Source organism: Ambystoma mexicanum, chromosome 1q (genome assembly GCF_040938575.1).
Source record: "Ambystoma mexicanum isolate Mex_15411 chromosome 1q, UKY_AmexF1_1, whole genome shotgun sequence".
Classification (NCBI taxonomy): Eukaryota; Metazoa; Chordata; class Amphibia; order Caudata; family Ambystomatidae; genus Ambystoma; species Ambystoma mexicanum.
The window spans coordinates 501,698,333-501,720,935 of NC_090922.1; the positions used below are offsets into that span (position 1 = coordinate 501,698,333).

Sequence of the window (22,603 nt, forward strand, 5' to 3'; positions counted from 1 at the left end):
TGAGACGCAAGTAGACTTGTGAGAAACGGATAGCACAAAATAGGGTTGTGGGACGGAGTAATAAAGGAATAGAAGTGCTTATCAGGATATTGGTATCTGAGGGCAGAGAATGAGCAACGGGGTAAAGGAGTGGATTGACTCGGCCACGGTGGAGGCAAGCACCACAAGGGACCAATGGGGAAGTAGGTTGAACTTGGGTGGCAGAGCTGAACTCTGGTAGACAGAGAAGGATAGGACGCAGGCCAGTGTTGAGGCTCAGTGAAAGAGAAGGTGTCTCCGAAAGATATCAGTATGAAGAGTGGGTTGAATTAAAGGTTAGGGTCGTGATGGGAAGCAAGACAGATGACAGGAGGATGAGGACTGGTTGGCCAGTAGGCACTAAAGTAGTGAGAGGGGAATAGGGGAAATACAGAGAGAGGCCTGTTTGATTAGGAGGACAGTAGGGCCTACAGTAATGGGAATGTTAGGGGTTTAGGCAAAGTAGAAGGGAGGGTGAACTCAGCCAAGAACCACAGAGAATTTCATCGTGGGATGTTTTTTCGCGGGGTTTTTTACCGCAAATTTAATGATAAAACCCATTGAATTTTTGTAACATTATTTTTGGGGGGGTTCCCCCAAAACAACCATTCCCTTTAATTTTGTATCTATTCCCCAACACCCACATCCCATATATATAATTTTCTATCCCCCTCCAAAAAATTTGATGGGTTTCTTTTCGTTAAAAAATTAGCGGTAAAAAAACCCGCTAAAAAACGGCCCGCGATTTAAGGATGTTGTACCATGTAATTTCATCGCGGAATGTTTTTTCGCAGAGAGGTTACCCTTTGCCAGCCTCCCTTCGCTAAGCCACCTTGGTATTCCCCCTCCCCCCCAGGTGTATAATTTGTGTAGGCGAACAAGCCTTAATTTGCGCTTTCATTAGGGAGACAGTGCTTTTGACGAGGGGACACATGGTCACCAACATTTCTGCCATAATGCAGTTGGGGCCAGTCCACAAACAAAGGCCTCAAGGCAAGCAAGGCCCACTAATTGGGGCACAAACACACACCAGGACCTGGGATTGTGGGGTGGGAGTAGAGACCAGTCTTCACATCAGCACTGGTGGCATTAAAAGTGTTTATCCTGAAAACCAGTTAGGGTTGTAGGCCTGATGGTAAGAGCTGTGCACCACTACTGTATAGATGGCACGGTCCTTCCAATGAGTATCTAGTTTCGCAGATGGAGGAATATAAAATTAGGCAGTAACCAGATAGAAATACTACAAGTTTAAAGATAAAAGATCAAAGCCTGCCAATGCAATTATGTTTCAATGAAAATGCCAACATTCTTTAAAAATGCCAAGTTGCCACAACAGTATTGCAGTAAAGTATAGATAAGCCTGTCAGCATTGTACTTTTCTGGGCTCAACTGATGATTGTGGCTGCCAGACTGCTCATCTTGGCTACCTCTCTGCATCTGTTTTTGGTGAATGGGGATGCCAATCAGATCTCATCTTGAGCATACGTATAGGTAGGGAAGTAATGCAATGGGTAATCCAAATGGGCCCAGGAGGATAGCTTAGGGGCAAGGTGGTTGCCTTGGAAGCAAGACCACGCAGTGCAACACAGGTCCGATCCCCGGTTCTGTGCTTAGAAACCTCTGGGTATTAAGCGCGTTATAATTAAACAATTACAAAAACAAAGCAATTTGAGAGGGACAGCCATTTGTGGCAATGGAGGTGAAGGTAAATGGGATGAGCCAAGCCAGGCCAGGGTGCGTAGTACAGCACAGTTGCACACCTCAAATGCCAAACAGTCACTTGCTACGGCTAGAAAGTAGAGTAAGTCGGCAAAGTCAACCTTGAGGCAGAAGTCAGCCAACAAGGTAACAACAGTTCTCCCCGATGCCAAGCAGTGGTGAGAGGAATGTAGGGAGGGGATAGTAAAGAGAAATTTAGTTAAGCAAAATGGCAGTGCTTTTCAAGACAAGGAAAATAGCTCTATAAAAACGGCTCACAGTGTTACTGTTAAACAGGCACATACAGGGGTTAGTGGTGTGTGTCGTTTGACAAAAGTAGATGACAGGGTAAGGTGTGTCAATCACTGGACCAACAGATGATAGAGGCATTAGATCTCCCATTCAACATATCAAAGAAACATTCTAAAGACAAAAGGATTGTCTTGGGAGAGTCCATCCTTTCATTAACAGAGAAAGATGCCTTGGTCTTTGTGGTGCAGTGTACAAATATATATATATATATTTTTTTTTTTTTTTTTTTTTTTTTTTTTAAAGCGAACAGGCACCTTTTCAAAAGCATGGCAGGGGTGAGGTGTATGGCCAGTCTCCCCTCACTGCCTCCGGGCCTGTCGTGCACTAGGGGCTGTTAACGTAACCTCTACAGTCCCCCGCCTCCTTGCACTTACCCAAAGCCGCGCTGCCCTGGCTGCACTTACTCAGAGCAATGCTGTCCTGATTGCACTTCCCCCTTTGTGTTACCGCATTTGCACAATCTGAATGACACAAGGCCTAGGAAGGTTGTCTTGTCCTCCCTCTGTTCCCTCCCTTGTATTGTCAAACCTAGAAACACGTTGACAGGTGCATTATAAATGACTTATATCATATCAGATGTATGATAGCAGAAACACAGTGCCAAACAATATGGCATAGGCAGGGGCCCCTGAGCTGCAGCCGCTCTATATGTAATGCAGAGAGCTCGAATTTTAACCAGTCATGAGGCAGGGTCAGGCTTTGCAATGGCCTGAATTTGGCACTGTACCAGAATTTACATAATGTGCAGGAAACCTATATGCAAGTACAGGCATCAGGCATTTCTCAGTGGTGCTTAGAAAATAGTAATTCCAGGTCTCGCCTGTCCAGGTTAAAAAGTGGACTTGGACCTGAAACTATCACCAAGATCAATGGATATAGTGGCCAGAAAAAGCGATGTTGCCCGGCCCAAGTTCCAAATCTTAATATGAGAGCAAGCAGGTAGTGCAAACAAGCCGGGCACCAGCAATTGTGTGATGAGCTGATTTTTCTGTAAGGTTGGAAAGCGAAATAGGGTTATAATGAAAGCGAACATCAAGGGAAAGGTGGGGACTTCACTGGCAGTGGTAGGCAATGGAAAAGGCATTTCAGGCTTCCAGAGCAAATCCAAGCCAAGACTGAACAGTCGTCTTTAACAGGCACTCGAAGCTAACGTATCAACCTGAAGTGCTGATGAAATCACAGCAATGGGGTCTTGGGATATAACAGACTAGCATTCCAACTCAATGAACCTTTGAAGATCACTGAATAACTGGGGAACTCCTCACAAAACCATATCCCAAACAGGAGAGCCAGGAGGGACTAGTGCCACTCACTATAATCTGGGAAAATGCATAGGGTCACCAGGTCAGAGGGGTTGGGCTGTCTGTAAGAGTGGAAGTAAACTTTAAAATTGTATTATGATGATAATGTAATTAACCTGCAGCCTTTTAATGCTCTAGTCGAATGGTTGGATCAATTATTTGGTGATCAAGAGCACTCAATGCTGGCTAGTAAATCCATCCTGAGTGGCTACAAAAAGATTGTTCAGCGCTCTTGAAAAATTACTTCCCAAATTGAAGAGAACAGAAGAATATCCAATCGCATTAAGTGAATCTACTCGGCGAATATCCTGATGTGGACCCTTCCTGAAATTGGTCACCTGTATATTCCAAGTAGGTGAGAGAGGGTATGCCCCAGCCCCTTCTAGCTAATTTCTCCCGTCTTTTACACGTGACGGGGAGCATTTTCTCCAGATTGGAGAATCACTCTGCAATAGTCTCTCAGCGTCTGAGAAGCCTTCTTTGTTGTTCATGGAGTTTCTTAGAGAGAGTACAGTGTTCAGTTTACGTGAGTCTTCATTTCAGCAAGCTATTGTTTCACCTGATAGGAGACTTCCCAACCTCATCTGAAGGAACATAGGCGTGTAATCGAGTTAATAACAAAGTTAGGACATGGAGGAAAAGGAAGGGTAAGCAAAGAGTAGTAAGAGTAGGTTTCCCCAACCCTGTGGTGGATCAGGAGACCCCTTCCATCACTTAGGATGTTACAAGCACTAACTTCTGCAATGATCTCAGTAATCAATCAGCACTGCCCCTCCAGGTGAACAAGAAAAGGGTTCCCAGACCACATTAATGCGAGATTGGAAAGATACTCCTAGAACACACTAGTTCACCCATTGATGAAAAGAAATGGAATCCCAGGACTCATTACTCCTAAATTAGAACGACCAAAAGGGGCCTTGGTACTCCACAGTAGACCGACCACAGACTAGGTTCACAATATTTACCAGTACACACTGACAAAGTAGCAAAGGGTTCCAGTACTTACCAGTGTAATCGTGTGCAGGGTACAGCAAGCAATGCTCAGGCAGACTCAAGATTTTGCTGTGGACAGAGTTATATAGGGTCCGCGGGCACCCTGCAACAAAACAAAGAGGCCTTCAATCAATGTCCCCACCTTGTCCCATGACAGTATCCCTCTTCTTCACCCTTCTCCCACCAGATTCCCCTTCGCCCACCTAGGCTCTCGTCTCCCGTTATTGCCCATCTTTCTCCAATACTTGGCTTTTTCAAACCTTACCAGGGTTTCCTTCCCCCCTGGGGGTCCCTCTTCTATCTTGCGTCTTTCTCCCTATTAGTACCACCCTTTCTTCCGACTTCTCACATCAGTGATATCCAGTCACACATCAACAAGAAACCTATAGATGCCCACAACCCCTAGGAGGGTCATCCATTCCACCTGCAGTAAGCTCCTTCGATCAGTGCCCCCCACCTACAACTAGTTCCTCCCTTCTCCCATCAGCACCACACATTTCCCATTGGTGCCCCCCCCCCTTCTCCAATCAGTCCTTCCATCCCTCTTTCTCCCATCAGTACCTCTCATTATGTTTGGGATCTACACTCTCTCACATTAACCTCTATTTGTCCCTGTACTGCATCATCCATTGCTATCCCCTTTCTGAGCCAGATAGGTGACAGACTCTTCTCTACCCCTAAAGACACCCGATTGGCATGTGATTTCCACTGCTAAAAACAACTAAAATTGATATCTGAAAATGGCTCTCTCTGCCATTACTGAAGGGGACCAAACATATGAAAATCAGTCTTGACCCTGGTCCCCTAAAGGTAGCAGTTCCACCCAAAATGTGAAAGCATATCCACCTTACATGGGAAAACAAGCAATCAGACGCGTTGTGTGTGCAGGCCTCATGAGCCTTCGAATGGTGTACTGGAGGAGCATGTCGCAATACCTATCAATTTTACCACACAACTCCCAAACACCACAAGCAACCAAATTAAGCAAAAAAACATTACTGCTTCATTAAGAACTTTCCCATGAATTATTTAGATGAACGTCCAATCCTCTGTTTGCCAAAAGCTTGAACATCTTTGCAACCTGGTATGCAAAAGGAATAACATGATGCCCCCAGTGGCATCTGTGCGCAGACAAGAAACCAAATGTATAGGTCTTTCAAATTATTTGGAATCAGTTGAGATGTTGAGAATCTTTTGCTTTTATTTATGATTCGTATACATACAGATGTGTCCTTCACAATCTGTGTAATGGCTGACCCCAGATCTCTGCACTCTAAAATAGCCCACCTCTAACTAAGTGAATGCAGGTTGTCATTAAACCAAGTTTATTTTACAACGGCAGCTGGGAGAGAGGCTAGATAACGCCTTGGAGATTGAACTACAAAACAGATACAGTATATATAATATATATATATATATATATATATATGATACATTACTCACGTATTTCTGATGCTTGTATCTGTTTAGATTCACATGCTGTGCATAGGCCGACATCTAGTGGAAGCTGCGGAGTATACAGTTTGTTTTTCGAAACTCGAAAATGGGCGTCGACACAGGGCGTGCCAGTAATACTATCCCTAGTGTGACGTCCACTGTACCCAAGATCCCTCACGCGTCTATGATCCTCAGATTGTATTTTTTCTGACATGAGGTAGCATGAGGAGTAGCGCGAGTACAGATAATCCAAGCAGATAGATAGAAAGGTAAGACAAGCAACCATGCGCCTTCTCTCAGAGGGGAGGAAGGCTGGATCGCATGTGAATCTAAGCAGATACAAGCATCAGAAATACGATTATGGTGAGTAATGTATCCCTTCTGAGGCTTGTGGAATCTGCTTAGATCACATGCTGTGCATAGATTAGCGAGCAGTACCTGAAGAAGGAGGTGGGATGTGAGAAGGGTCATGAGCAAATAAGTGTCTTAGAACCGCTTGTCCCACTTGTGTATCTGCCTTGGAATGGGTGTCAATGCAGTAATGCTGAGTAAAAGTGTGAATAGAGCTCCACATAGCTGCTTTGCAAATGGTGTCAAGGGGTACATTTGCAATGAAAGCCAGAGTGGCCCCAATGCCTCTAGTAGAGTGGGCTCTTGGCGTGAAAGGCAGAGTTCTTTCAGAGAGTGAGTAACACAGCTGGATACAGTTAATAATCCACTTCGAGATGGCACCTTTAGAGACGCGATCCCCCTCTCTGCCTGTAGCTACGGAGACAAACAGTTGATCTGTTTTCCTTAGCGGTCTGGTTTTATTTACATAGTAGAGGACCGCCCTACGCACATCTAGGGTGTGTAGTTTCACCTCAGCCGAGCTTTGAGGGTCCTGGAAGAAAGCCGGAAGCTCGATGGACTGGTACATGGAATTTAGATATAAACTTAGGTGAGAACCTAGGGTGTGTGCGTAAAACCAGTTTGTCTTTATGGACAGTAAAGAAGGGATCCTGCACTGAGAGCCTGAATTTCACTGACCCTTCTTATAGAAGTAATAGCTACTAAGAAGGCCGTTTTATAAGTCAGGTGTTTGTGACTGCTTTTATTCACGGGCTCGAAAGGGGGGCCCATGAGCTTAGATAGCACCACAGTAAGGTCCCACCATGAAGGCTTTAACTACTGGTACTTTCCACCACGAGACCTTGTTATGGGAAGTGGTGTATGCCGACAGGGCTGCCAGGTGTACTTTCAGTGAGTTAAAAACCAATCCTGCATCTAGCAGGTGGAGCATGTATGTAACAATAGTGGAAGGAGTGCAATCAACTGGGTTGATTTGTCTACTCTGGCACCAGATAACGAATCTCTTCCACTTGTCAAAGTAACAGTGCCTTGTGTTTGGTTTCCTAGATTCCTTTAGGATGTCCATACACCTCTGTGGTAAATTGAGATGTCCAAACTCTATGACCTCGGGAGCCATGCTGCCAGGTTCATTGAGTTGGGTTGCTGATGCACTGTTTGACCTTGGTGCTGGGACAGTAGGTTGTACCAGGCTGGAAGTTTGATGGGCTCGCACACCGCCATCCTGCGTAGGTGTGGGAACCACGGTTGTCTTGCCCACATGGGAACAACTAGGACGAGCGTCATCGACTCTCTGTTCATCTTGTTCACCACCTTCCTGATGAGAGGAGTTGGTGGAAAAGTGTACGCAAACATCCCTGACCAGTTCATCCACAGCGCGTTCCCCTGGGAGTCTGGTTGGGGGAACCTGGATGCAAATCCTGGGCATTGTCTGTTTTCGCTTGTGGCGAATAAGTCTATAGTGGGGAAACCCCACTGAGAGAAGATATCTTCTACGACCTCTCTGTGTAGAACCCATTTGTGTTCCTCTGGGAGGGAGTCTCTGCTCAGAGCATCCGCTAGTGAGTTGAGCTCCCCTGGAACATGTTGTGATGACAGGAAGATGTTCCGTCCGAGTGCCCATATCCAGATTTTCTGGGCAAGCTTGGACAGATTTGGCGAACGAGTCCCTCCTTGCTTGTTCAGGTAGAACATGGCTGTTGTGCTGTCCGTCCGGATTTGTACTGACAGGTTTAGTAGGTGGGGCTCGAACGCTTGAAGCGCTCCGAATACTGCCAGAAGCTCTAGCAGGTTGATGTGGTTCTTGGCCACTGAGGGAGACCAGAGACCCTGAGCTGTGTGGTGGAGATGGTGAGCTCCCCACCCAGTCAGACATGCATCAGTAGTGACTCCTGCCTGTACTTCGGGATCGTAAAAGGGTTTTCTCTGTGCAAGATTCTCTCTTGTCCACCAGTGAAGGCTTTGTGCTAGTGTTGTGGCGAAACGACCACTAGATCGTCCCACTGACCACTTGCCTGAGACCACTGTTTCACCAACCATTCCTGCATGGGACGCATGCGCAGGCGCACGTGGGGGACCAGGTAAATACATGATGCCATCATGCCCAGTAAACGCATGTATGTCATTTGGTGACCGGACTGATATTGCGGAATTTGCAGTAGTATATTCCGAATCCTTTCCTCTGAAGGAAAGGTCAACCCCTCTTGAGTATCTAGGATTGCTCCTAGGAACTGTTTGGAGGTGCCTGGCACCAGGCTTGACTTTTTCTCGTTGATTGAGAAGCCTAATTCGTGGAGGAGGTCGATAGTCCTTTGAATATTTGTCCTGCAAATTACTGGGGTTTCCCCCGTTATGAGCCAGTCGTCCAGATACGGGTACACCGGGATTGCCTCCCTGCGTAGGTGTGAAGCTGCCACCGCCAGTACCTTGGTGAATACCCTTGGTGCCGAAGCTATCCCGAAGGGCAGTACCTTGAATTGGTAGTGCCGACTGTCCACCTTGAAGCGTAAGTACCTTCTGTGCACTGGGAACATGGAAATATGAAAATAGGCATCTTTCATATCCAAGGTTGCCATGTAATCCCCCTTTTTTAGGAGGGGGATTACCTCTTGTAGCGTAGTCATACAAAACTTTTGGGGCTTGACATACTTGTTGGCAGGCCGTAAGTCCAATACTGGGCGCATTGTCAAATCTTTTTTTGGCACAAGGAAGTAAGTTGAATAAATACCCTGGTTTACCTGGTGTCCCGGGACGAGTTCTATCGCGTCCTTTGCTAGCAGAATGGCGATCTCCTCGAGGAGAATCTTCTGATGTTCTAAGGAGTGTACTCTTTGTCGTGCAGGATGGTTCCGGGGACGCTGCAGTAGTTCTATACAGTACCCTGTGGATACTGTTGACAGCACCCATCTGTCTGATGTGATCCCTTCCCAAGCCTGGGTGAAGTTGGAAATGCGTCCCCCCTACTGGGGTTGCGTGAGAAGGGACCCTGAACTGAGCGTCACTGCTTTGGTGGAGGCGTGCCGCCTTCTTTGCTGGGGCTACCTCTGCCTTTACCACATCCTCTCATATTACCCCTGCCGTAACCCTGGGTAGACTGGTGGCTGTTGTTCCACTGTGTACCCTGCCCCTGGGAATAGTTAGATCCTCTCTGGGAATTTTGGCCGCTTGGGCGACGAAAATTACTATTCCCTCTCTGGTTAGGGGGTTTATTGGTTAACTGGCCAAGGGACTTGAGTGTCTCGTATTCGTCCTTGGCATTCTTCAGTGCGTCCTCGACCGCCTTACCAAACAACAGATCGGCTTCCACCGGTTTGTCCAACAATGACGCCTGGGTTTCTGCCTTAAAACCAGACTGCCGTAACCACGCATGTCTCTTGATAACAGTACCTTCTGCTATCAATCTGCCTGTGTTGTCCGCGGCGTCAAAGGTTGCTTTTAAAATGCAACCAGACACGGCTCTACCCTCTGCAGAAATCCGAGCTAACTGGCCTTTAAGGGTTCTGGTGCAGAGGCTATGAGTGCCGCGACTTCTTCCCACTGATGGCAGTTGTAGCTGGCCAACAGGGTGGTGGAGTTTGCAATTCTTGCCTGATAGGCGGACGTTGAGGCTACTTTCCTGCCGAAACCATATCGTTTTTTGCTCTCCTTGTCTGGAGGAGCTTCGGACGATGACACGGTTGTTCCAGCCCTCTTACGAGTGTTAGTGACAACTAGGGAGTCTGGCTTCAGATGTCCTTTTATATAGAGAGGGTCAGACTGGGCTGCCCTGAAAAGTTTTTCAACTCTGGGATTGACTGCTCTGGTGAGGTTCGGGTTCACCAGGGACGGGTCTATTCTTCGCTGAATAGACTTAAGGATAGGGATGGTCTGGGCAACAGGCCTCCTTTCTCCCACTAACTCCTCGGCGAAGTCCCTCTCCTCCTGGACACCGTGGGTGTCAATATGGAAATGTTCTGCTGCACGTGCGAGAACCTCGTTCAGGAGGGGTTGGTTATCGACAGGGGAGTCGGTAAACGGGGCTTCCTTTTCTACCGGGGAATCTACTCTGTAGGTTTCAGGGTCTTCCTCTTCTTGGTCCTCATCGTCCCCATAGTAGCCCGTCCCGGTTTGCTCTTCTACCATGCCAAAATCTTGGTCCTCACCAAAGGAAGTCACTCCTTGATACAGTGAGTATGGCCGTGAGTATGGTTGTACCTCGAAGGGGTCTGTAGACCACATCAGTGTCTCAAACCGGGGCTTCTTACTCGGGGTGGGGGGATAGGATCATTAGAGCCTGAGGGAGTAGCCCCTTGTGGATCATATGAAAGGAAATGGTCTGGATTTTTATCGTAAAAGTCTGCCAAAGAAGACATCCTTGACATGACCCTATGTATGTCATCACTGGACCATTTTTTGGAACTGGGAATGACTCTCTCAGAAAGTTTTGGAGATTTATCTTGAGTAGATTTGCTGGTCTTTGGAATATCAGCAGACCTGGTCTTGTCTGCCTGTTTAGGAGGAGTGGAGTGTTTCACAGGTGTGGAATGCAGAGGCTGCTTCTTCTGCGGTTTTCCCCCCTCCCCGTGAGTGGAAAAGTGTTTTCCCTGTCCCTTTGTGGCTCCGGAGTTTTTCGACGCCTGGCGTCGAGTTTCGGGGGTAGAGTCCCTGTCCTTCGAACGTGGGGCTGCGCTGATCTTGTCTGAGGGCTCCGACTCCTGGAGTGCGGCCTGGGGGTGGAAGTCGTCTTCCGACGATCAAACTTCTGTTAGCCTAGGGAGCGAGGCACTCTTGGCAAGAGTGGATGATTGCCTGGAGTCATGCGGCGATCTCGATTTCGAACGCCCAGAGGACACCGATTCGGACCGTTCTGTTTGTGCCTCTTTCCGAGCACTCGACGTCGTCGAGTCTCGGTTGGACTTCGTGTGTTTAGTGTGGGTGGTGTGTGAAGCGCCTGTGTCGCCGGGGGTCTTCCCCATAGCCGCCCTGTCGGATGACCTTCCGAGGTTGGGGACCTGCGCTCGGCTGTCTTTCGACGCCGTAATGCCCTCGCTGAAGGCGCCCTCCGCTGCCATGGCCGCCTGCCTGGCGTGGCGGGCCCAACGCTTCGTCGAACGGTCCTTAAGTGTCTTAGGTTTAAACCTACTACACGCTCTGCAGTTCGCTTCGGGGTGGTCCCTCGGCAAGCAGAGATTGCACGTGGCGTGCCTGTCGACCCAAGGGTATTTGCGATTGCACTTGGGGCAGAATTGAAAAGGGGTACCCACCATGCACACCTTGAGGCAGCGGGCTGGTAAGTGTAGGAAATGTATAAGGTGTACCTATATACCAAGAGTGTAGAGTATGTCCAACCGCCCCACTCTCCCTACTTGCAGGGCCGAGGCCAGAGGCCTTCCGAGGCCCAAATCCGTCATGCAGCAGCCGACGGTCGATTTCTTCTCCAGCCGGCGTCGAGTGTTGAAGTTCGACGGTGGGATGGGGAAGGATGTCAATTAATCAATATTTTAGCAAAAGTATGGCTAAGGCCAGGGGACTCCGCAAAATGCTTCCGACCAGTATGGCGGAAAAAAACAATCTGAGGATCCTAGACGCGTGAGGGATCTTGGGTACAGTGGACGTCACACTAGGGATAGTATTACTGGCACGCCATGTGTTGACGCCCATTTTCGAGTTTCAAAAAACAAACTGTAATACTATGCAGCTTCCACAAGCCTCAGAAACAAAATCTCTCTCTCTCTCTCCCTCTCTCTCTCTCTCTCTCTCTCTCTCTCTCTCTCTCTCTCTCTCTCTCTCTGTGAATGTTTATTTTTATGTACATATGTTCAAAACTACGACATCCCTTCATAATGGGTTTTCCATTTAAGAGCCTTTTTCCACTTTGTATGAAGCTCTCCGCTTTAAACATCATTGCACTAAGTGGAACAATGTGCTACCATATTACGTTCACACAATCTTCATTATGTTGATGCATGCATGCAAATCTAAAATGTATCACACTAGACACAAAATAACACTAACAGTAGCCCTTAACTAACCTTAATTAACTATCCTAGATACATACAATACTGCAACATTGTAACAATATCGCATCCATTCTTAACATTAAAATGGGGCACGCAAAGTAAATCTCTCCTTTCTATTGAGATCAAATCCATCTACTCCCCCTCCCACCACCGAACACCTGTGATCAGGCCATTAGTGCATAGGAACGCCAATTTCTAATGTAGTACAATTTGGTCATGGCTGCATGGGTAGAGCCAACACTCTACCCTGTGCCTCTGTTTAGCCTGTGCTCGGGCTTTCTCAAGACTATCTGAAAATAAAAAATATAGATTACAATGGAAAGTTTACATTTAGCATTCCCAATTATTGAACTGATTTACAATTTAAGAATTAAATGTTCTCCGGTTCGGATTAGTTCCCAGTGATACATTAATTTTGTACAAACTAATCAGTCTTTTCTTTTAGTATATGGCTGGATATTCTATCAATGGACCTGGATTGTTTAAACACTTCTTTGGCATTGAGTAGTTCCTCAAACTATGTTAATTACCCAGACTGAATTATTGAATGTTTTAACATGATGGAATATCATTTATGGAGCCTTTCTTTGGCATTCATTGAGTGTCCTTAGCGTAGGCTATTTTGCCTGTTTGAGGCTGTTCATTCTTTAATAACCTGTCTTTCAAGAAATGGCAGCATTCCGCATGAAATTGATTTAATATCAATTCAATGATTGGGAAAACTAAATGTAAAATTCCCCATATATATATTTATATATATATATTTTTAAGTTCAGCTAGCCTTGACAAAGCCTTGGTACAGGTGAAACACATGTGAGATGGGGACTGCACGCACATGGTCAAAACAAACAAAAAAACCTTGTAAGAGTAAAAACCTCAGTAGTTATATGGCGGTGCCAATGGGAGCTAGTCCATTCTACTAAGTCCTATGTTATACAGCTCACCAAAAGCGTCTGGGCAAACACTGTCCAGAACCCTACCTGCACAATCACCATCAATGTGGACTGATGGTCCTACTTTGTTTAAACAATTCAGAGCACAATATTATAAAAAAAGTTACTAAAGCAGCTGTTCATGCATGATTTATTGTCTGTATAAATAGATCTTTATATTCCCAAAAAATTCAAAAGAATATACATAAAGGGAAAAAAGGATTTCTGTTAGTTCACCTTGAATACCAACGCCCGCCAGCACACAGACATCAAGTCTTATGAATTTTACAACATAACCTAATCAAAAGAAAGTCACATATTTCACAAAATAATCCCAAACTAAATATGAGGGTTTATGTTGTCTTGAATCCTACGTGTTTCGGGACTTAGTCCCATCATCAGGGAAGAACCCTCATCTGTAAAATTGATAAAAATTACAATTACTGCTTTATTCATATAGTCATTGAAAAAAAGATCTCAAAGTCAATTACCAACTTGATAAAACAAAACCCAAAATCAAAGGTTGAGTGAGACCAACCTATAACTTTCCACCAAAAATCACTTTCTGCAATCCATGCTTGGAAAGGTAATAGCACAATTACCCTCCTCAAATGTGGGCATGGTAAGGAAGGCCTGGTATCTAGCAGTAGACACAGACACGATGGATTGCATGGGTTGGTAAAATTCTTAACCTGCCCAAACTCTAAAATGAGTACTCTCAAACAAAAACAAATGCATTCTAGTCAGTCTGGTCAAAATAAAAAAAGGCCTATACTAAGAAAACCTTACCGTGCCCTCCTTAAAATAACAAAATGTGTTAAGGAAATAAAAAATGAAAATAGTGTCTTTTAAAGGAAATTTCAGAATGGCTTCAATGCTTGCTCCCTTCCCCAGGTTCAACCCCACAGGGTCTACAGCCTTTAAAAACAAAAGATAGATGGATGGCACAGTTCTACCAGTCTTGCACACGTTGGATTACTGGCACAATTCAACAGTCCACTTGTAGGATTTCCATTTCCAATAGTTCAATCACTTTCTTTAGGCTTCGCCTGCCTAGCAATCAATACTCAGTTCATGCATTTCTCCGCTTCTCACAGTTCTACACAGGCTTTCCTCCACCGGGCTCAAGCCTGTCTTGTTTCACTATCACACAATTTCTCTTGTTGCGGTTGCCTTCCCCACATTTTGTTTAAGGTCTTTTTCCACTGTTGAAGACTTTCGAAACTGCAAGAAATTCCCACAGACCTCTGCATGACCACTTCGACCTCTCTTTCAATAATCATTCAATTTACAATCTTCTTTTGCTTCACCAATGCCTCTTGGCACTTATAGTTATTATTCTCTTTCACTTATCTTTGTAGTGCTAATATTTTGCTTTTGCCTTCTTGACATCTTCACAGTTCACAAATTTCACTCGTTGCCTTCTTAGCACATTCACAATTGACATATTTTTATTTTACACTTGTTCAACTTTCTTTCCTTTGATCTTCGTTGTAATATCTTTCACAATTCATAACATTTCACAGAGACTTTCAGATGTGTGATTTCACCTCGCAGGCCCACTCTGCTACTTTGCATCATTCTCCTTTAACAATGCTTCGCTACATTTGCATTTTATCGGCACACACACAACCGTCACTTGCAAAATTACAATCACTTTCTCTTTAACATCAACCATACTTGTATCCCCCCTGATAACTCACTGGCTGCATTATTATAGAATGTTTCTCTTCTTTTCTCTCAGCTCAAGGCCATTACCAAAGCCTCTTCTGCTCCTCCCAAATTCCACCGTTAACACAGAAGGGCCGCGGGCCAGTTCCCAGCAATCTGAAAGTTTCTTTCCTCTGCTCGTTTGGCTTTACATTTCGAACTCCGACAGCTTCCTCAAAGCCTGGAAATCTTGCCTGATCATCTCTTGATCCTCCCACTTGTACATCAGCCCGCTGGCTTTCTAGCTTCCACCGTCTGGTCCGCATCAGCCTTGAAAGAGCTGTTCCTTCTCATGCTCAGCCTCGCTCAAAGTGTGCCTGTGGGTGCAACCTTTTAATTTCACTAGGAGTGCTAACAAGTGGCAGGTGTAAATGGTTAAAGCTACATGCCCGACTCTGCCTGGCCTCATTACAGGGACATGGCCAATGCAAGTCAGGGGAGCTAATCTTTCTAGCCTCATTCCTCCTCTTCCTTGGTGCAGTACTTTTAAGTTGGGAAGAATTATGGGAGTTGTAGTTTCCCACAAAATACGCCAGGATAGGGGTTAGATGGGTTGTGGCAAAGGGAGATACCATGTCTCACCAGTGGGTGCTTCTGCCCCACTCCCAGAGGACCCCCAACCCAGGTGATCCTCCCTCACTTGTCCAACCACAGGGTCGGGATCCAAAAGCAATGGCCTTTTCCTGGCCACCTGAGTACGGGATCCCCGGTGACTAGGTTGTGAAACACCCTCTGGTTTTTCACAGGATGAATAAGGGAGAGCCCCTATGGAACAATAGAAACAAATTAAGAAAGATAGTCCGCCAGAATATATAAACTTAGTAACAAATTCCCTCCACCGCACCCATGCAGTGCTCTGAGCATCAGGTACCTTGGAATTCTCCGTTAAGCTACTCCCCTTGGATAGAGCCGGGCAAAATGCAAGTATTCCTCCAATCTTCAGAATTACTGCACAGTCGAAACACAGACACGTCCATAAGAATCATCAATAAAAGCAAAGGATTCTCACAACATCTCAATTGATCCTAAAACATTTTAAAGCCATACTAAATTTTGTTTCCTGTCTGCACATGGATGCCACTTAGGAACGTCACATTATTTGCTAAATTATAGGTTCACTTGGTGGAGAGGACCATCTTTTTAGGCATCTGCAGCAGACGTTTTTATAGAACTTATAATACAAAAAGGAATGGAGATTACATATATGTATTTTTTAAAATCAATATGTTCTGAGAACTGGGGCCGGTCTGCTGATTCACCACAGTTCTCATTTTCATTAAATGGTGTGCAAAGGAATTTACTGACAGCAAATGCAGCATCTTTCAAACAAGAAAAGATCTGCCAAAAATCTCTAGACAGAAAGAACTTGACAGATGAAAAACCACAGATCGATTTGCAGGAAACTCATTGACACAGCCAACCATTGCCCTTCAAACCACAACCAAGCATTTAAAAAGAAAACAACCCTCTTGGTCATCAAACACAGTCATCCTTGTGCCTGAGCAGTCTTTGTTCCAAATCTATGCAGAGGTGCTTTGCCATCGACAAATTCTTCATGGAAAATACAGACAAGACTACGGACCGGCCGGCAGGACGGCTTTAACTACGCTAACAACACCACCCTCTTCTGCTCAGGAAGACCCGATATGCATTCTCGCAACCCTAGAGATAACTCTATGACGAGGACATCCTTTCAGCCATTGTATTTGTCATTTTATAGCGCCCTTTCCCCATTTGTATGGCCTCAATGTGCTTTGAGGTTGGAACGCCCTTGGGGATCGTAGTCCATGTGCAGGAGGTTCTAAGAGTTTAAGTTAAAAGATGCATGTGTGCATTTTTGCCATGTTAGGAATTAGGTGGGCTGGCTAAGCTCCAGTAAGCAGGCCGGAGGTCGGGCACGTGGGTGGGTGCTGTTGGTGGGTTAGGATAGAGTGCTAGTACGGAAGATTCGATGTGTGCCCAGCTAGACAATTTTATTTCGTAGGTTGTCGATGTATACTAATGGCAGAGGTGTTGAGGTACGTCAGGGGTTTAAAAATAAAAACATCACTAGGAAAGCCCTCAGTCTGCTCTAGCGCATCAACACCTTACTCCAGGCAACTTACCTGACACTCTAGATGAGCACAATCCTCCCTCTGCTGAAGAACCCACATTCAATTCATATTACCTGACTAAACACCATCCATTTACATGGTGGTCCTTAATTGGGACGGTTATAGAGAAAATCGTTGCTCACCAAGTAGACGAAAAGATTACTCTGCACAAACTCCTACAGGGACACCAGTCCGCCTTCCATTCATGATGCAGTGCCAAATGCCCCCAAATGCCCAACCAAAGTAATCGAAGGCATCCTGGATATCTTAGACCAAGTTGACCTGTGCCAACTGACCTTGATCAAACTCTTCACCACCTTAAACAACGCTGATCACAGGCTGTCCTCCAGATCACACGTATGGGGGTTCCGCGGCTAGGTCCTGCACTCGTTTACCTCCTATGTGACGAACCAATACCAGCTGTACAGATGGGCAGCCATAACGATCATAATGTAGTCCTGTAAGCTTAGGAGTTGTGCTCCTATTAGAATTATAATTAAAATGGGTTATTTACAACACGCTTAATACCCAAAGGTTTCTAAGCGCAGACCCGGGAATCAAACCTGTGCTGCTCGGCGTCATCTTGCTTCCAAGGCGAGTGCGTAGACCCCGAGCTATCCTCCCGGCAGTAATCTTCCCCCTTTGGTCTATATAATGGTTGAACTTCTCGCCAACATTAACATAAAGACTCACCAACCAGTGCTTAATTTGTGGGGGTGTTTGCCAGGCTCAGCCTATTGTCTCAGACGGAGTTTCATTATGATGTGTTCTGGCAGTAGTAGCCACACAACAAGCAACAATGTTAACTGGGCGGGTGTCTTCACCCTGGACCCGCTCATTCTAGGGTTGATGTTATTAATTAATCTATACAGAGGCACTTGGGTTGGTGTTACAATTGTTGCATTCCCTCCATTTTACACGCAAACATATAGCATATGTGTACTGCAACTCCAGTGTTTGTGGCATTTGAAATCCATTTTGTTTATGGTGAGTTTGGACACTGCTTGTTGGAGTAAATGTTTTGTGATGTAGTGTTGAGTAAACGTTGTGTGATGTATTGTATGAAATAATGTGCTTTTCATTGTTCATTGAATAAACTAATCTGATCACCCACAATGATGTGCAGTGCTAGCTATGCATTTTAATGAATAACAATGAGTTGGAAGTTGACAATGTTGGGCGTTCGTGCTGACCATGCCCACACACTGCTGCAGTCGGCTTGCATGTAATAACCAGCAGCAGTGCCAAAGAAGGGTGTGTTGACAACACAAGGGCATCCAGCAGCAATAGCAGTGGGGCAATGCCAAGACAAAGGCTGCTGCCGAAGATGAGCGACTGTCCTGAGCAAACAAGAAGATCTTGCTGCATGGTTTCACAGGAAGGTTTGTCAGTTCAGTAATGATTTGGCCTGCATTTGTCCATTAATCTAGCAAAGGAGGATAACACGTTGCCCTATTGTCTAGTGTTAGACAGTCAAAAGGTTCCACTTGCCACCTATAGAATCAGAGCAAAGTGCTAATAATGTTGCGTTTAAAAGAATCAACTAAACATGTGTTTCATTTCAAGATACAACTAGTATGTTATGTTGATGGTATTTGTGCAGTGCTGAAGGTCTAATCCTTAGCAAAAACCGAACCAAGCAAAGGCAGAGTTCATCCTCCTTGCCTTCTCCACCAAGCATGCTAATGTCCAAGACATCTACATAAAATTGAACCTTGGTGGATTCAGACCTCCAACTCCTCTCCTCTGCTAGGTTCCTTGGATTCATTGTAGGCGATCACTCCTTTAACTCTCAGGTTCTCAAACAATAAAGAGACAAGCTAGTACCAGCTCACAGATGTGCATAGAATCCAGGCCGTCAGGCCTGCCTCAGACTTCAGAGCCACTAACCGAGCTCGAGTCCATCCCTGCATAGATCGGAGGGAGGTGGGGGTGGGGGAGTCGGTATGGTATGGGGTAGAGGAACAAGTTACTTACCAACTGTAACGTTCTTTCGACTGGATGTTCCTCCCACGTATTCCTCATGCTCGAGGTCGCGGTGTCGATTGTCCCTCGACGTACTCCGTACTCTGTCAACATTACCGATGGTATAAGTAGCTCGAGCCGCGCCCGTTGCTTCAGGTCTGTTTTTGCGATGAAATATATATATAGGAGGAACACCCAGGCGTGTCCCATGACCGATACATTCTTCGTGAGAGGAAAGTGTAAGAACACATAAACTGTACTGTGGGGTTGGATGGGCGGGTCGATGAGGAATACGTGGGAGGAACATCCAGTCGAAAGAACGTTACAGTTGGTAAGTAACTTGTTCTTCGAATGGATTGTGTCCTCCCACGTATTCCTCATCTTGTGATAGGCTCCCATAGCAGTATCAATTTTTGGAGGTGGGAGTACCATTTCAGTTTTCGTGGACAGAATGCAGAACTGCCCTTGCAAATAAACCCTCGTCACAGGAGGCAGTGTCCAAACAATAATGTTTAACAAAGGTATGTATTGTTTTCCAAGTTGCAGCTGCACAAATGTCTGCTGCCGGGACTCCCCTCTTTAGAGCCGCAGAAGTAGCCATTCCCCTTGTAGAATGAGCACGAAGCCCATCTGGTGGTTCTTTTCCCGCTAATCTGTAGCATTCAACTACGGCTAATACGATCCACCGGGAAATGGTCTGTTTTGTTACAGATAAGCCTAATTTTTGACCAGTGTAACCCACAAACAGTTGATCATCTTGTCTCAATTTAGCCATCCTAGATATGTAAAAACTAAGAGCCCTCTTGGGATCTAATCTGTGTAATCTCTCCTCTTCCTCCCCAGATGAGGAGGAGGATAAAACGTAGGAAGTACTATTTTTTATGACAAATGGAAGTCCGAGACTACTTTTGGCAAAAATGAAGGTTTAACTTTAAGGACTACCTTATCTTTATAAAAAATAGTATATGGTGGTTTGCATGAGAGAGCCTGAAGTTCGCTAACCCTGCGGGCTGTTGATAGGGCCACAAGTAGGACAGTTTTTAGAGTCAAAAGCCTCAGTGGACATGAGTGCAGAGGCTCAAAAGGTATGCAAGTCAAGAATTTTAATACTAAATTTAAGTACCAGGCTTGTACATGAAAAGGGACTGGAGGGTATACATTAGTGAGCCCCGGAGTGCTTGAAAATGGATAGCGCAGCAAGGTATCCTTTTATTGTTCCTATCTGGAGCCCCAGATTAGCTAGATGTAGCAGAAAGGAAAGCACCATTGGGGTGCCACACTGAAAAAAGGGTCCACATCCTTGTCCTTGCACCAGTTACTAAACCTATTCCAGCGACATTGGTACAAAGACTTTGTTGCTGGTCTTCTGCCCGAAAGCAAGATTTCCATTACGTCATCCGGAAGATCCCAATCCTTGTATCTCAACCTCTCAGAAACCATGCGTGAAGGTTGAGTGTTTTCACCTCTGGATGGAGAACCCGACCTTCCTCTTGCGAGAGAAGACGTATTGGAGGGCAGATGGACATGTCTAGAAGGTCCGGGTACCACGTCCTCCTGGCCCAATCCGGGGCAATTAGGATCATGGTTTTCCTGAACTTTCTCAACCTCCTGATTACTTGAGGAATCACGGGGACTGGGGAAACGCGTACAGCAGTGGAAACTTCCACTCCACTACGAATGCATCTCCCAGAGCTCCTCTTTGAAGAAATTCCCTTGAGCAGTACTGATCGCACTTCCGGTTGATCGCGGTGGCGAACAGATCCACTTGAGGGGTTCCCCAAAGGGCGAAGATCTCCAGAAGGACTTCCTGAGCCAGCTCCCACTCGTGAGAGACCGTGCTCTGCCTGCTCAGAGCATCTGCCGCCGTGTTCTTCTCTCCAGCTAGGTGAATTGCCGACAGAGAGATTCCTTCTCGTATTGCCCAGAACCAGAGCTGCATTGCCTCTCTGCACAGTGGCAGTGACCCTACTCCTCCTCTCTTGTTGAGATAGTACATGGCCACTGTGTTGTCCGTCATTATCAGAACATTCTTTCCCTCTACAGAGGGCAGAAAGGCCTTCAGAGCTAGTCTGATTGCCCTCAGCTCTAATAGGTTGATGTGTAGTTTGGACTTGGATGGAGACCAACGACCGCTGATTGTCAGATCGTTGGTGTGTGCTCCCCACCCCGTGAGTGAGGCGTCCGTCACTACCGTTATCTCTGGCCATGGTTGCCAAAAAGACTGTCCCTTGAGAATGTTGTCGTTGCAAGCCCACCATAGAAGATCCTGAGAAAATGCGCTTGGGACTTGCAGAAGATCCGACATATTCCCTGGGAACTGGGACCACTGAGTTCTGAGTGCCCATTGAAGGGATCTCATTCTCAATCTGGCCTCTGGTACTAGACAAATGCAGGATGCCATGAGGCCGAGCAACCTGAGAAAATCGAAGGCCGGTAGACGTTGGGCATTCTGGAATTTTGTTACCATCTGCTGGATGTGGAGAGCTCTCACTTCGGGAGGCGAGGCTTTTCCCGATGAAGTGTCCAAGACTGCTCCGATAAACTGGAGTTTCTGGGATGGTATCATGTGGGACTTCTTGAAGTTGAGGGAGAAGCGGCAGGTGATCGAAAGATGTTCCTGAGCTTGTTCTGGAGAACTTGCTCTGATCAACCAGTCGTCCAGGTAGGCATATATGTGAATACCTCCTTTCCTGAGACTTGCTGCCACAACCGCCAACAGTTTGGTGAAAACCCTCGGGGTGGAGGTCAACCCGAATGGCAGAACTCGAAACTGATAATGAGAATTGCCAATCGCGAACCTCAGGTACTTTCTGTGCTTTGGATGGATTGGCACATGAAAGTAAGCATCCTGAAGGTCCAATGATACCAACCAATCTTGGAGTTGGAGAGCCTGAAGGATCTGAGAAAGAGTCACCTTCTTGAACTTGTCCTTCCTGAGGAACTGGTTCAAGTTTCTCAAGTCCAAGATGGGTCTCAGTCCTCTGTCCTTTTTTGGGATAAGAAAATATGGGGAGTACCAACCCCTGTTCCTCTCCGCTACAGGTACCAGTTCTATGGCACCTTTCTCTAGCAGGGTTAAAATTTCCTGCAACAGGAGCGGATCTGGAATTTTGACGGAATTGGCTCCCGGTGGATGATTGAGGCCTTTTTAGAAAGGGGAGACAGTAACCTTGGGCTACTGTTTCCAGTGCCCAAGCATCTGAGGTAATGCCCCGCCATTCCTTCAGATGTTGAGAGATCCTGCCTCCCACTGGTGTTTTGTGTAACAAGGTCTCAGAGGGATTTGGAGGCGGCTGCAGGAGTGGATCAGGGTACAGATGCCGCTCCTGAGGCTGATTTTGCACCTCTTCCCGTTGTTCCACGAGGGAAGTTCCTTTTGCCCCTTTGAGAGGCCTGTCCTCTTCCTCTACCAAAAGAGGAGTAGTATCGAAAAGAACGACCCCTCCAGGAAGGTGAGCCGGAATAGGGTTTTAGAGGCTGGCGCAAAGAGGCGCTAAGTGATTTAGCTGCCGCTTTCGAGGTCTGAAGTTTTTCAAGGCTTTCATCAGCCTTTCTGCCAAATAGCCTCGAGCCATCAAAGGGCATGTTGAGGAGTCTAGCTTGCACATCCGGTGCAAATCCCGACTTCCTCAACCACGCAAACCTGCGTAGCACAACGCTTGCAGCCATGGATCTGCTGATATTATCAGCAGTATCCAGTCCAGACTGGAGGCATTCCCCCATTGCCTCCTTCCCGTCTTTGACTATATTCAGGAAGCCTTCCCTTTCCTCGCCTTCCGGAATATGATCAGCCGCCG

The 22,603-nt window shown here is 46.1% G+C and overlaps 1 protein-coding gene across 1 annotated transcript in view; it reads right to left on the minus strand.

Moving 5' to 3' along the window:
- The window catches only part of ETHE1 (ETHE1 persulfide dioxygenase), a 161,369-nt gene that overhangs the window by 37,800 nt on the left and 100,966 nt on the right, over window positions 1–22,603 (minus strand). Inside the window, exon 5 of the mRNA XM_069640854.1 lies at window positions 4,336–4,425. Within this exon, the coding sequence (XP_069496955.1) occupies window positions 4,336–4,425 (90 nt within the window). The remainder of the gene's footprint in view (window positions 1–4,335; window positions 4,426–22,603) is intronic.